This window comes from Mytilus galloprovincialis, chromosome 8 (genome assembly GCF_965363235.1).
Source record: "Mytilus galloprovincialis chromosome 8, xbMytGall1.hap1.1, whole genome shotgun sequence".
Lineage (NCBI taxonomy): Eukaryota > Metazoa > Mollusca > Bivalvia > Mytilida > Mytilidae > Mytilus > Mytilus galloprovincialis.
In genome coordinates, this window is record NC_134845.1 from 24,388,463 (window position 1) to 24,402,964 (window position 14,502).

The 14,502-nt window shown below is 31.2% G+C and overlaps 1 protein-coding gene and 1 long non-coding RNA gene across 2 annotated transcripts; one reads left to right on the forward strand and one right to left on the reverse strand.

Moving 5' to 3' along the window:
• Window positions 1-901: 901 nt before the first annotated feature.
• On the forward strand, window positions 902-11,458 carry LOC143085376 (glycine receptor subunit alpha-2-like). The gene is made up of 5 exons (XM_076261664.1): window positions 902-1,123; window positions 1,806-1,888; window positions 2,256-2,387; window positions 7,528-7,925; window positions 11,169-11,458. Exons 1-5 carry the CDS (start codon window positions 912-914, stop codon window positions 11,349-11,351), a joined length of 1,008 nt encoding a protein of 335 aa, XP_076117779.1. The 5' UTR covers window positions 902-911; the 3' UTR covers window positions 11,352-11,458.
• Window positions 3,371-5,380, reverse strand: LOC143085377 (uncharacterized). The gene is made up of 3 exons (XR_012981322.1): window positions 5,089-5,380; window positions 4,318-4,427; window positions 3,371-3,918 (listed from the first exon to the last, which is right to left on the reverse strand). It is a non-coding gene; the product is annotated as an uncharacterized LOC143085377 (long non-coding RNA).
• Window positions 11,459-14,502: the final 3,044 nt, after the last annotated feature.

The following is a 14,502-nucleotide window of genomic DNA, read 5'->3' on the forward strand; positions in this document are numbered from 1 at the left end:
TAGACTCATATTGAGATTGTAATGCGATCAGGAAAGTCTTGGTAGAAGCGTACAGAGATCGTGTTATGTCGTAATATGGTCCTATACCACATAAAGAGAGCACGACAAGTTTGTAACTAGAACGTGTTACTGTCGTATCAAAATCGTAGCAGGATCTCAACAGGATCACAGCAATGGTCGTGTAGAAAAACAGGAAAACTTTGAAATATTGAAAATCAAAGCCGACAATACCACAAAATCGCCGAGATCTTACAGTTTTTTAAGATCGTAGTGGGATTTTCATGGTCGTGATTTAGTGTGATGGGTGCTTATATTGTTTTTGTAGGGGCCAATTTTAATTGTCCACATATGTACTCAAATGGATGTAGATAGACGTTGATATCAAATCAAAAAAAAAATTACCAGTAGTAATTATGAAAAAACATTTGTCAAGGTTTGTTGTCGTGATATCAGGCTTACCGTTGATGAGTGTGTGAATACAATCAGGTAACATTATTAATAAAAAAATTGTATTTTTTTTTTACAGAGATCCCAGTAGAAAGCTCCGTGCAGTTGTATATTTTAAATATTGATACAATCAACGACTCCTTGATGGTGAGAATATATCAATACTCTTTCGTCTATTGTATATATATCAACATACTTCTATCGTATGGATTTGAATTGTATAAGTTATAACCAGACCGGGTGCGGGAGTTTCTAGCTGTGACCTTGGACTGCTTTCTACTCTTTAGTCGGATTGTTGTCTTTTTGACACATTCCCCAATTTTATTCACAATTTCAATTAAAATTTAAACCATGATAATTCGACATAATTTACCTTCCCTTTATACTTAAGAGTATTTCTAAGTATTTGGTTTGACTTATTGTCTATCATTTAATTTTAACCATTTCAGGACTTCTCAGTTAGTATGTTTATCCGCCAACGATGGACCGATATTCGTCTAAAATATAACAATACTGTTGGTGTCTCACGACTAGAATTGGACACTAAAGTAATGCAGAACGTCTGGGTACCAGATATGTTTATAACCAATGAAAAGAAAGCAGATATTCATCAAGTGACAGCTCCTAATATGTTGATGCATATTCATCCAGATGGAAACATACTTTACAGTATGAGGTAAATGTACATGTAACAATGATATGATTTAATGGCATATACAATCGTTGTCAATATTACCAAACAGGCAGAAACTTGTTATGTTAAACAGACCATGGATGACGAAGAAGAAGGGCTGAGAAGGCCATTTTTTATTCCTCGATTTCTAAAATCAAAAAAGTATTTTAACTCTAGCAATTAATTTCATTTAGATGTTCAGAAGGCAGCTGTCTTTCAGATATTTCAAAGAAAGACCTACATTGACTTTTGTTAGAATACAATTACTTTAGAGAGGAGTGCGGAAGCATCACTTTGTCTATTAGTAATAAAATTCCAAAATATTTATCGGATGAAATAATTTAACTATAATATTTCATATCTTAATTTTAATGGCAAAGTAATGGTTTTTATAATAAAATTTGTAGTGAACACAATCTTACATTACAAGTCTAAGTTCGAAGATTTATTTTCACCAGTGGTAAATATTTAATGCATATTATGAAGGCGAGAATCCATAAACAATGACTTAATATGTAAAGGCTCGCCACGAGCTGTCGACCATAATTTAAAAGAATTATGAAATATAGTTCAATATGACAAGGTTATGTAAATTAATTATATACTGACAGCAGTCAGTTACAATGCTGGCTTCTTGCACTTATAGTATTATTTGTCTTGTACTTTTAATTATCTATATATATAGAATAACTGGGACATTTTCTTGTGAGATGAATCTACAGAAGTATCCATTAGATAAACAGATTTGTTCATTGGGATTAGAAAGTTGTAAGTTTATTATATTTTTTTACAATTGAATAGTAGGAGCTAAGGTTCAGTGCAAAACGTATAACGTTATCGTATTAAATAATGCCATTTCTTATAATAAAGACATTCGTGGAAAATAAGTTGTATTTGTCAACGATAACTGTGTATTTACATCAATTTTGTCGTTATAACATCACTTGTTTTACATGGTGTTAAATACATTTCATTGTTTCTATTTTTTATTTAATTTCAATCATTTCGTTTTTCGTATTTTGAGGGGACAGATCTATATAAATTATGCCATGTTTTGTAATATGCTTCCCAACTGAGTCATTTGTGAGGAAAAATACTGACTTCTAAAGTGAATGTGAATGAAATAATTTTTCAGATGCGTATACAACAGACAACCTTGTATATAGATGGCACGACGATCCTATAGTGTACGACAAAGACATGTCTCTACCTCAGTTTCAGTTAGATGGAATAACAACATATAGCTGTGATAAAGTGTATCACGGAAGTACGTAATTATGTATAATCTAATTGGCACAATGATAGAATACTAAACACGTTCCAAGACAAAAGTTTAATATAACTTAAAGTATATATATATAAAAAAAACAACGAATACTAGTATTTTTAACTGGTACAATGTTATGTAAAGTCGGTTTTTCAAGAAAAAAATTAAACCCATGCGTTATTTTTTTCTTTCATAAAAAGTGCTTGACCAAAACACAAAGGTGTCTGTAAGCAAATTCGACGAAAATTTTGAATAAACTTCAATAAAGAAAGATCAATCTGACTTTATGGTTTGAACCTCCAAAGACAAATGGTAGGAATATATATCTGAAATAATCCTAACATATTCTACGAACTATAATACCATAAATTAGCCACATACAAGTTATTTAAAACTTTCAAAAGTCAGAAACCAAAATAGTTGCTTTTAAATCTTTAAGTTTTAAAAAGGTACACTGTAAATAAAAGTGTTAAGAATCTGAACACTTTTTGAACGCTCTTTTGTAACACTTCTGGAACGCGTAACAGTGTTCTAAATATTAACATTGGTGTTCCAGTTTTTAACATTATGTGTGCATCTTTCGAACGCTATGTGTTATTCTTGAACGGATAGTGTGTACTCATTGAACGCCTAGTGTTTGAATCTGGAACGCATAACAGTGTTCTAAATATTAACTTTTGTGTTCCAGTTTTTAACATCATGTGTGCATCTTTAGAACGCTATGTGTGTTATTCTTGAACATATAGTGTGTACTCTTTGAACGCCCAGTGTTTGAATCTGGAACATGTCCTAGTGAGCAAATTTGTATGCCGTTACGCGTTCCAAGCCTTGTAACACTTCTGGAACACTCGGACTGCGTTCCAGAAATATGTGTTAATATCCAGAACACATAGTGTATATTACTGGAACACAATTTTACATGTTCCAGAAAAAAAGTGTTCTACTCTCTGAAACATTAGTGTGGTCTTGTAAAACAAATAATTTAATTAATTAAAAACGTCTTTAATTGATTAAAAGAGGTAGAATTAAAAAAAAGTACAATACAATGTGAAATATTGAAGCAACTTTAAAATGACAAGTTCGACAAGTTAAATAATATAACATCTGTAATTTGCAAAATGTGTCCAAATATTAAATCATAAACAAAATGTTCATCATATTTAAAATTGTTATGTGACACAATGTGTAGTGGCTTATGTTATGAACACAGTTTAACTCATCGTTTGCAACTTCTTAAGTCAAGCACTGTCCTGAATTTCTTTTCAAAATACTGATGTCAATGGCCCGTTTATCACCAATAATTTCAATAATCCTCAGCCTGCATAGCACTCAGATAGTCAATATCAAACATAAAATACCCTGTGTATATGCTGCTAGTGGTCGAATCAACGTTCATGTAACACTGCTACCTTGGGTACTTTTAAACATGATTTGAGTCGTCTAAAACTGATTTTGAGCTTCCATTTTTTAGAGGATTCGTCTCCTTGGGTTATAACTACTCTTTAACTTTATTATCCATCAACCGTAAGTTCTAGAATGTAAAATATAAAGTGTATGAGTAAACAAATTATTAATCATCATGTCGATATTGCTTAAGAATTATAAACTTTTATTTGTTTTTGTAATTCCATTATACTTGTCAGCACTATTAGATAAGATGCATGTATTAAAAAGTGGTAAACATGTATTTTCAAGTAAGTGTTCTATAGCTTTTTAAAAAAGATGATAGAAAGTGTCCAGCAAAGACATATGAAGATATGTAGTAATTTTACTAATTCCACTTAAAATTGATTTAATTATATCGAATTTAGCTCAAATAGTTTTATGATTAATGTAAACAAGTGAATGGTGCACATTTTATTGATAAATCTGCAATAACAAAACTTGTCAGAAGTCAATGGGCACTCCTATTAAAAATTCTTAAACTTACATATAGTACTTTTATGGTGCAGGATAAGTAGTCATCTCTTGAACTGCGAAATTTTCTCTTCATTCTCGAGGTATGCACGAACAATTACCCCTAGATACTGTGTTTGTACCCTATAAAAGTAACATAGGAATGCATTACAATACATGAACAAGTGCACAACGGTGGACATTTGCTAAAATGAATTACTAAGAATTAAGTATTTAAGAATGAGAAAGCTATCAATAACATATAAATGAGAAATTTAATTTGTGTTCCAGTATGCCTTTTTACAAACTTCTATCTTGACAGTGCAATGCCATGACATTTTTTTGTATTTTTGGACAAATCCTTATAATTGCATTGGTTTTATTTTATTAACAAATTTACATCCTCAAAAGTGAAGATAATCGTTCAAAATCTTCTAGTTGCTTTCTATACACAATGGTTGCGTCATGTTTGGAACACATGGCGTTCAGAGAAAACGATTAGCTGGAACGCATCATGTTCGAGACCAGAACACAGTTACAATACTAACGTTATCATTTAACATTTACGTATACATTTACATTGGTTAATTATTTTGTTAATAACATTATCATTTAAATGTATTCTCTCAAAGAACATCCTACTTTTTAATCGAATTATGGCGGCATAATAGCACAGTTATGTGTTCAAATAAATTTTTCTTCCATTTATACTTCAGTGTGTCCTGTCAAAGAAGAAATTTGTTGATTTAATACTAAAAAAAAGTTATGTTCGTATAATGTGTTATTGATATCGATACAAACATACCCGTTAAATAAAGTTTTGTTGTTAATTTTCTTCAGTGAAGCTTCTTCAATCACGATCAAAAACCAAACTTCCGGTACATAAATACGTCACGCGCTGTTATATACGCGGACATGATTGAACACATGGCGTACGGGAAAAATTGTAAATTTGAACGCATCATGTTCGGCTCCAGAACGCTTTTACAATAGCAACGTTTTCATGAGCATTTGCGCATTTAAATTGTTTAAAAAGTATAAGTAAAGAACTAAAGTCGTTAAGGAAAAAGATTTATATTAAAAATCAATCATTTGCACGCTTTTAAATACGCTCTTGTAGCATGTTTCAATTTTTTTTAACGAACTATAATTTGCTTGTGTTGATAAAGCTAAAATACATTTATCGTCAAATTGTAATACGAATCACCCTTATTCATCGTCTGTTTGACTCTGAAGCGATGAAATATTTTTTCACTCCCCATTACAATATTAGAACATTTTTAGTGTTCAATTTAGAACACTTGTCTTGAACATGTGCGTTAAAAGACTGAACACAATGTGTTATATTTTTTAACGCTGGCGTTCAATGTGGAACACTAATGTTAACAACTGAACATATTGTGTTTGAGATTGGAACGCGTCCAGACGCGTCAGGCGTCCGCAATATTTGCAGTGTATATATATACTAGTCAACAAAAGAAACGATACACGACTTTGAAATAAAATTTATCAAAAAGTATTAAATATAAAACAAAATGAGATCTACTAATTTAAAAAGCTTTCATTTGCAATGTATGCACATGTCATAATGAAAATCAAAACTTGTCGGAAAGTATCTAAATTCCGTGTAAACGATCATAGGGTGCAAATTACTTTTATGGAAAGTGGAATAAAAAATCGACAGATAACTTTCTAAGTACTAAATAAAATTTCAAGTTTGTTTAAAAATATTCAATATGCTAATCAAGTTATGTTCATGTTGTAATTAATGGGTTGAAATATTGTTTTTTTCAAATTTTTGGGAAAAAAGTGTTTTTTGAAATCACAAAAAATGCAAAAAAATGTTTTTTTTATTTTCGTCTCAAATCAATGCTTTAGATATGAAAACAACACACAGTAAATTTGAAACCTTTTGGATTAGTTTTAAGATTTTTACCGCTTTTTGAATATCACTTTACACATACTGTCTATGGTAAATCAGTTGATAATGTATACATTTTAACGATTTCTCGTGGGGCCGAACTTTGCTTAACAAATAAACAAAGAAACTGTATGATTTTTAAAAACAAATTGATGGCAAACATTGTCTTTACTTTTAAATGAGAGGTTGGCATCATTAATTGGAACTTCTGTTTTTAAAATTGTCGTTTTATGTAAATTTTGTAAAAAAAAAAAAATCGCGAAAAAACGTCACGAAAGCAAAAAAATATTTTTTTAAACGGATTTATATTTCCATATTGATTAAGTATTACTACCTTCAATATTGGTCTAATGAACGGAAAACTTTATCTTTAATTTGAAAAAAAGTCTTGTGTCGTTTCTTTTGTTGACTAGCATATATAACCAGTGTTTGAATGATCATTTTGGTCTTTCCAGAAATAATTGTCGAGTTTACTTATTTAAATAAGTCTGTACCATGCTGTACGTTTATTCAAAGTAAAATCATGATAGTCGTGAAGTTCAAGTTCAACAGTTATGAGTCAATAGATTTATCTATGGAATATGAACGTGTTTTTCTTGAGCGTTTAACATGATTGTTTATACATGGTTCAAATATCATCATTCGAGTAAAAGACACACCACGTGAAGGAAAAAACGGGGTTTACATGAACTTCAATAGATGCTAGACTGTTATAACTGTGTGTGCCGACAGAATGAAATCTCCTGCAACAACAACAAAATGTATTCACAAATAAATCAGTCTTTCACCACAACTTTTTTTTATTTTTTGTTTTACAATGTATTTACGTATTGACCTTTTTTTTTATGGTAGGTATTTTTGTTTCATATTTTTTTTAAGTATTTGAGTCTGACACAGATTTTATGTTTATGTTTTTTTCTTTGGTTTGTTTTAACAACCATGCTGAATGTACAGCACCTTAGTGTAATTTTTATCTTTTTATATAGGGCGCTCTAGAAATTGTCATTATTATTATTTACTGAGAATAATGAACATAATGCATACTTTCGACGATTCTGGTTGTGTCTGTTATGTTCGCCAAATTAAAATTTAACATCCCTATATATATATATAGCTAGAATGCTCTCGTATACTTTATGTGAAACCTATCAAAATGAATACATCTTTATAAAAGATTTAATATCATAACACAGTTATACAACTGAAAACATTGTCTCGTTTTATTAAAACATAACGAAATTTATAGAATTAGGTATGACGAGTTTAAAGTCAATGATATATATGTGTTTTGTATTTTTTTGAATTTTATTTTCTGTATTTCAGTCATTGACAAACAGAAATATACGTGTCTGAAAATGGATATAGCCCTCACGAGAAATATTGGGTACCATTTGACCCAAATATATATTCCGAGTTGTCTTATAGTCATTCTATCATGGGTGTCCTTTTGGATTAGTGTTGATGCCACACCCGCTCGTATATCTATTGGAATATTAACCGTCCTTACCATGACAACACAGAGTTCCGGTGCACGTGAATCATTACCAAAGGTGTCTTATGTTAAGGCAATTGATGTTTGGATGGCTGTCTGTCTGTTGTTTGTATTTGGAGCTCTGATAGAGTTTGCCTTTGTAAATGTTCTATCAAGAGTTGAACGACGAAGAAAGTCGCCAAGGTCTAAACAAATTAATGAATCCAATCAACATACAAATGCAAAAAAAGTAAGTTCTGAATTTTGATTTTTCATATAATATAAAAGGCAAGATTTTCAGCTTATCTGAATGTTTGTGAGTGCAAATGCATTCTACATAAAAACGATCCTTTTCATAATGAGAATAACCGTTTTGTATGAAGAAACACTATATTTTAGAATGGAAATCGCTTATACCAGTTGAAGCGGAAATAAAATTAATGCATTGATTTAATTTAATCGTCAAAACGTGAAATGCAAAAGCCGTAACCTTTCAGATCTTTTTTAGAGTGGCTCAGAAATTTCTGGATTGCAAATTCTGATTTTATCATGTACTTAAACTGAACACTGGTTACTAATTTTTCATCAATTGAACAGGTCGAGAACTCTAGATTTCCTGACGTCAGAATATATTTGCATAGTAATTTCCCAAACACAAGGTCAATATAACCTTGAAAAACTGACCAATCGACTCAATGAACTACAATGCATTGTTGGCTACTACGAGTTTACTACCACTTGAAAACACGTGGAATTAATGGGTAAACTGTCAACTAATATAGTGTCTGGGACTCTCAAAATAAATGTTTTTGTTCTGCGAGTAGGTTTATTGTAAAATATTTAACATAATCTTCAATTTGCATTCTTAGATTAAAAAAAGTTTTGTTTACGGGCTTCACATTTTGACTTTCTTTTTCGCCTGGTAAAAGTAGTTGAACGGATTTTTATGTCCATTGTTATGCATTGTACCTGTGCAATAGTTTCACGGCGTGAAACAGTGAAATTTCAGATGGATTTAATTTAGCTCTTTTAAACCTGTATAATGTCTTCCCAAAAACATTTTTGCCTGGAAAAACACGAAACTGGCACTGAAACACTTCTATCTGTATAAGATGTGTATACTTTTTATCAGGACCTGAACTGAAAGTAAGAATATCATAATATTCAGTATGCTATAAATAAATTTTATAAAAGCGGGGACGATAAATACATGTAGCTTAACATATTTTGTATAGTTTCATCCATCGATAAAGTTCGTATATTGCTAATTTTATTCTAAAATATACCTCCGAGGTATTTTTATCGTTCGGTTGCTTTCTTATTGACCTATGTGCAATATCTCTAATTATTAAAATCATCTGGATCATAGTGGGTGCCAAATTATCTATTATTTTTTTTCTAAAACGTGCTTTGTTTATAGAAATAATCAGATGAGGTATGAGTGCCAAAATGAGACATCTTTCCATCAAAGACACAATCTAGTAGAGTAAGCAATCATAGTTTCAATGCTGAAAAGTAACTCTAAAGGGACCAACAATTACAAGTGTAAAACAATCCAAACAACAACAAAAAAAACAACGGCCTAATTTTATATACACAAGGAGAAGAAATTTATCTAACAAATAAAAGAAATATAATAGGTTTAGATCTAAGGCTGCAATTTTCACAAAACATATCAAAGTTCCCACCTTGTTGCACATAAACATGAATAACATCATTAATGATTTTATTATTGTTGACAAATATTCGAGTCCGTTAAGAATTTAAAAAAATCCAATTTCTCCATTAGAAATAAAAAGAACTTTACAAAGACGAAAACAAAATGAAACTACTGACAGTTGCTTGCTTCACTACCTTCAGAACAAAGGGAACAGTTTGAAAGTTCAAAATACTGAAATATGTCAAAATCAATACTTATAGATTTTGTTAACAATGTCAGACATGAATTTAACAAGGTCTTGTGCAGTTTTGATGAAATATGATAGATGATATAGGCTTTGGGAATGTTCTGTACCTGTCAATTCTAAATATGGAAATATTACTTCTAGTGTTCTACAAACGTCAGTAAATTTTTTTTCATAATGGAAAACCAAACTTTCTGAAAGATACTTGTATACAAAAATAGGGTGATGTGGTATAATTGCCAATGGGACAACTATCCACTTGACCTCAAATGATGGGCAACCGTACAGCCTTTAACAATAAGAAAACACCGTACCGTATAATCGGCTATAAATGGCCCCGATTGATGATTATACGTTGTTATTTCTGAAAGACAAATGAATAAACACATTCTCAATATCATAAAACTCATATGAAAACTTAGAAAATGTAGTGACCCATCATATATTTTTGCCTTTTTGTACGATCACGAAATTCAAGGATCACACATTTTTAACTATCTATACGAAGTTGCTGCCCTCATGAATACTAGCACCGGCTGTTATCGACGGCTAACCTTACACTAGTAGGTTTGTTTTATTGGTAATTGTGTTTTCCACTGTTGTTTTGCTGCTGTCTGGTGGACAAATACCTAAAATCTCCATGTCATCATCAAACATATATAATGGCTATATATCGGGTAATTCAAACACTTTTTATCTCCGCATAGAAACAAATCTTCGTTAATCTGAGCATAGAACGAATAATTTTTATCATGAACTATAAATGTACATGTGGATACATTAAATGAAAAAAATAGCGAAATTGTTAATCCCGCATTGCACGAAAAAATAGGTTGTATTTTAGGAATTAGGACGTGTTCTGGGTTAATTGTAAACACGTACATGTGTAGTAGTACATCATGCATTGTTACTTATTTAATGGATTGGTAAAAAAACCAGGTAAACATAAATTAAGTCACACATAAGTAAACAATTACATGTGCGAGGACATAAGTATGCTAATTCGTGCATTTCCATATAAGGTAGTGTTTCCGACCTGTTGAAAGGGGATTTAAATCCTGTACAAGCCTAAATCATACTTATCTGACTTTACTTCAAATATTTTATGGAAAGTCCCTCAGTCTTTGATATTATTGAACCAATTTCATTTCTTCGCCATTCGATCCTGACCTTCAGATGTGAATATGAAAATGTTTCTTTGTACACCAATTAGGCCGTTAGTTTTCTTGTTTGAATTGTTGAAGATTTGTCACCTTTTATAGCTGACTGGCTTTGCTCATTGCTGAAGACCTTACGGTGACCTATATAGTTGTTTGTTATTGTGTCATTTTGGGAACTTGTGGAGATTTGTCTCATTTGCAATCATCTTTAAGTAGTAACCGCTATAAAAACTGGTTATATGATAATATTTCCTGAAATGTTATGTATCACACAGAATTTGTTTGAATTTCAGAAATATAATTGATTAATACATTTTGCATGTTTTGTGTAGACTTGCTTAAAATTCTTGCAACATCATATCTTGTAAAATCGTTACAAATAATGAATATAGCAAACAGAATATAATAACAATGATTTGTTTATTGTAGATAAACCGAGACAAGATGGCAATTTTTTTCCTGTTTGTAAAAAGGAGTTTAACAAACAGAGAAGAAGCTAGAATTGTTGATAAACTTTCTAGAGTTATCTTTCCTTTGGTTTTTCTCACATTTAACGTCATATATTGGGCAGTGTACGCATTTTGGGAGCCAGATTTGCACCAGGGGAGTTAACGTCATGGATTTCCTATATAACAACTATATTAATTTTAATATATCAAAATGAATTGAACTTATATATCAAATGTTTTCCCACGAAGATCCCATTTAGCTGTAATCAATAACTGTATGATGTACAAACGAAATGTTCTCTTATTGTTTACTAGTTATTTCCGTTTTTGTCTCTAATACTGTTTAGCTTTTCATGATCAACAATTTACATATCACTTATGTTTAGAAACTTGCATTTTGCTTTTCATTTGTGTGATTTTAAAACTTGTGAATTTACTACATGTGCTGTTGCAACGGCTATATTTCACAACTGATCAGTCATGATTTATTTACATGTGTTGCAAGCTAATGTCGTCATGACACTATATTAAATTGGGAGCATTCTCGTACTTGCATAGTATCAAATTGAAATAAATAAAATAAAATACATGTAGTTCAAAGTTTGGAACATTTAATCAATGGAATAATCAAAGGAGAATGATAGGAACTGTTTAATTTTTGAGTTTTCGATGTTGATTTTATTTTTACTGACCCGTTTAAGTTAAGGCTTATATCTGAAAACTTTATATCTGTAGGAGTTAAAAGAAACAGACGATATCAAAATCAACAATGATAATAGTTCAAGTAATAATATTTAGAATGTAAATGTTGAATATTTCAAAGAGCCAACAACCCTATCATAAAGTAGAAATAGCCCAAGACCAACCATGGATATTCAACTTAGCAAAAATCCAACACCCGGAGGCGGACCATTGATTACCATGACAATAAAGACATGAAATTAATAACAAAACGTAACAAACTTAATAAGATAACTACGGATTGAGTAATTAAAACCCGTTTAACTGCTTTCGTTTTTGAGATTTAAGCCTAAACTTTGACGGGAAATATAAATATGGAACGAATAAAGGAGGGTGAGTCTGGGTAAATTCTGTCTCCTAGAATAAAGCACCCAACAGGAAAGTCTCAATGTGCGCAGGGTCCAATTGGTCCGATTTGCTGTTAAATTATTTTTGGAATAAGTTACAGAAATATAAAGTGCGCTCAATCAGCTACAGAGTTTTGTGTATTCTTGTTGAAAAACGAGTGATACAGCACCAACAAAACTGATAGTTTCATAGTTTTTAAAAGTTACATTTTCTTTAAATTCCATTTCAAAAGTAAAAAGAAAAAATGAGAAAAATAAAACCGAAGAAAACATAATATACAGCTTGCCATAAAAACACCAAAAAAAAAAATTAAAAAAAATTATATATAATTATACTTAAATTTGTACGATTATAAAACATACACAAAGAGAATAAGACAAAAAAAAACCCAACAAAACCTAAATACATTACCGAACATCTTTTTAAAGTGTTTTTCAAATATTATTTCAACGTTTTCCTTTAGTTATCTTCTTGAGTTTATCAGTTTAGGTAGAATATAAATCAATTATAATCATTTAAGGTCAAGAAATGATCATTTGAATTTTAGATTTGGGGCAATGAAGTTACCCCGGATCCGAGGATGTTTTTTTCTTCAAATAAAACAATCTCGTTTTTATATAGATTAGACTGTTGGTTTTCCCGTTTGAATGGTTTTACACTAGTAGTTGTTGGGGCCCTTTATAGCTTGCTGTTCCGTGTGAGCCAAGGCTCCGTGTTAAAGGATGTACCTTGACCTATAATGGTTTACTTTTATAAATTGTTACTTGGATGGAGAGTTGTCTCATTGGCACTCATACCACACTCATACCACATCTTCCTATATCTATAGACGGGCGTTCACGTCTAGATTAGTTTTACCTCATGTTAGCGACAGACCTTCTTGTATTGATCTGATACTTGATAAGATTCAAAAAGATTTCTATCCCCATCAATCCCAAAGATCTCTATTTACCCCCTTTTATGTATCTACTAAAAAAAATATGTCAATTACATCAGAACATCAGAATCTCTTATACGATGGCTGTCCTTGGTCTGAATATTTTATATTCTTCGCCATACTTTATTGATCAATTAGATTTTCAACTGCTTTGATTAATTCGTAAATTGTATATCATATATCATATATTTCAAGTCAATATAATATGTCTACGACTCAAAATGGTCTTAAAAAATCGAGAATGTATATAAAAAGTATGTAAAAGAAATTTCAAATGGAAGACGATCACAGCCGATAGTCCAAAATAATGGATAAATGAATGCATCCTCTTTTCTCGATACGACAATTTACGTCAAGTTGGGTCAATTTAAGTTCGTTCGTAAGATATTGAGAAACATCTATTGAACGAAAGACAATATTTAAATAGATGTAATTGTATTAATAAACTAAAAATTGCACGCATTTTTAAAAGAATAAAGACATTTGTAGATCATAAAATTGAGAATGGAAATGGGGAATATGCCAAAGAGACAACAACCCGACCATAGAAAAAAAACAACAGCAGAAGGTCACCAACAGGTCTTCAATGTAGCGAGAAATTCCCGCACCCGGAGGCGTCCTTCAGCTGGCCCCTAAACAAATATATGCTAGTTCAGTGATAATGAACGCCATACTAATTTCCAAATTGTACACAAGAAACTAAAATTAAAAATAATACAAGACTAATAAAGCCCAGAGGCAAAAATGCGGCGGGGTTAAACATGTTTGTGAGATCTCAACCCTCCCCCTATACCTCTAGCCAATGTAGAAAAGTACACGCATAACAATACGCACATTACAATTCAGTTCAAGAGAAGTCCGAGTCTGATGTCAGAAGATGTAACCAAAGAAAATAAACAAAATGACAATAATACATAAATAACAACAGACTACTAGCAGTTAACTGACATGCCAGCTCCAGACTTCAATTAAACTGACTGAAAGATTATGATTTTATCATATGAACATCAGGCACAATCCTTCCCGTTAGGGGTTTAGTATCATACCATCATAACATATATGAGAAGATCATAACCCGTGTCATGCCAACAACTGGTTTTTGAATAAATGTGTTTAGTTCCGATGCAAAGACCCTATAAGTGAATCAATATTAACGCCAAAATATGCAATCTTTAATGACCTGACAACAGTATCGTAACTATATCCCTTCTTAATAAGTCTATTCAAAGGTTTTGTTAGTTTTTGAGGTGAATACTGACACCTTTGTGCTTTATAAAGAAAATTTGCA

Excerpts from the sequence above, each read along its gene's own strand:
- LOC143085376 (XM_076261664.1), top strand. The coding sequence starts at position 912 with ATGTTTATCCGCCAACGATGGACCGATATTCGTCTAAAATATAACAAT. Across the intron at positions 1,889-2,255 it reads TTCATTGGGATTAGAAAGTT|ATGCGTATACAACAGACAAC; the intron begins GTAAGTTTATTA and ends ATAATTTTTCAG. Across the intron at positions 2,388-7,527 it reads TGATAAAGTGTATCACGGAA|TCATTGACAAACAGAAATAT; the intron begins GTACGTAATTAT and ends TCTGTATTTCAG.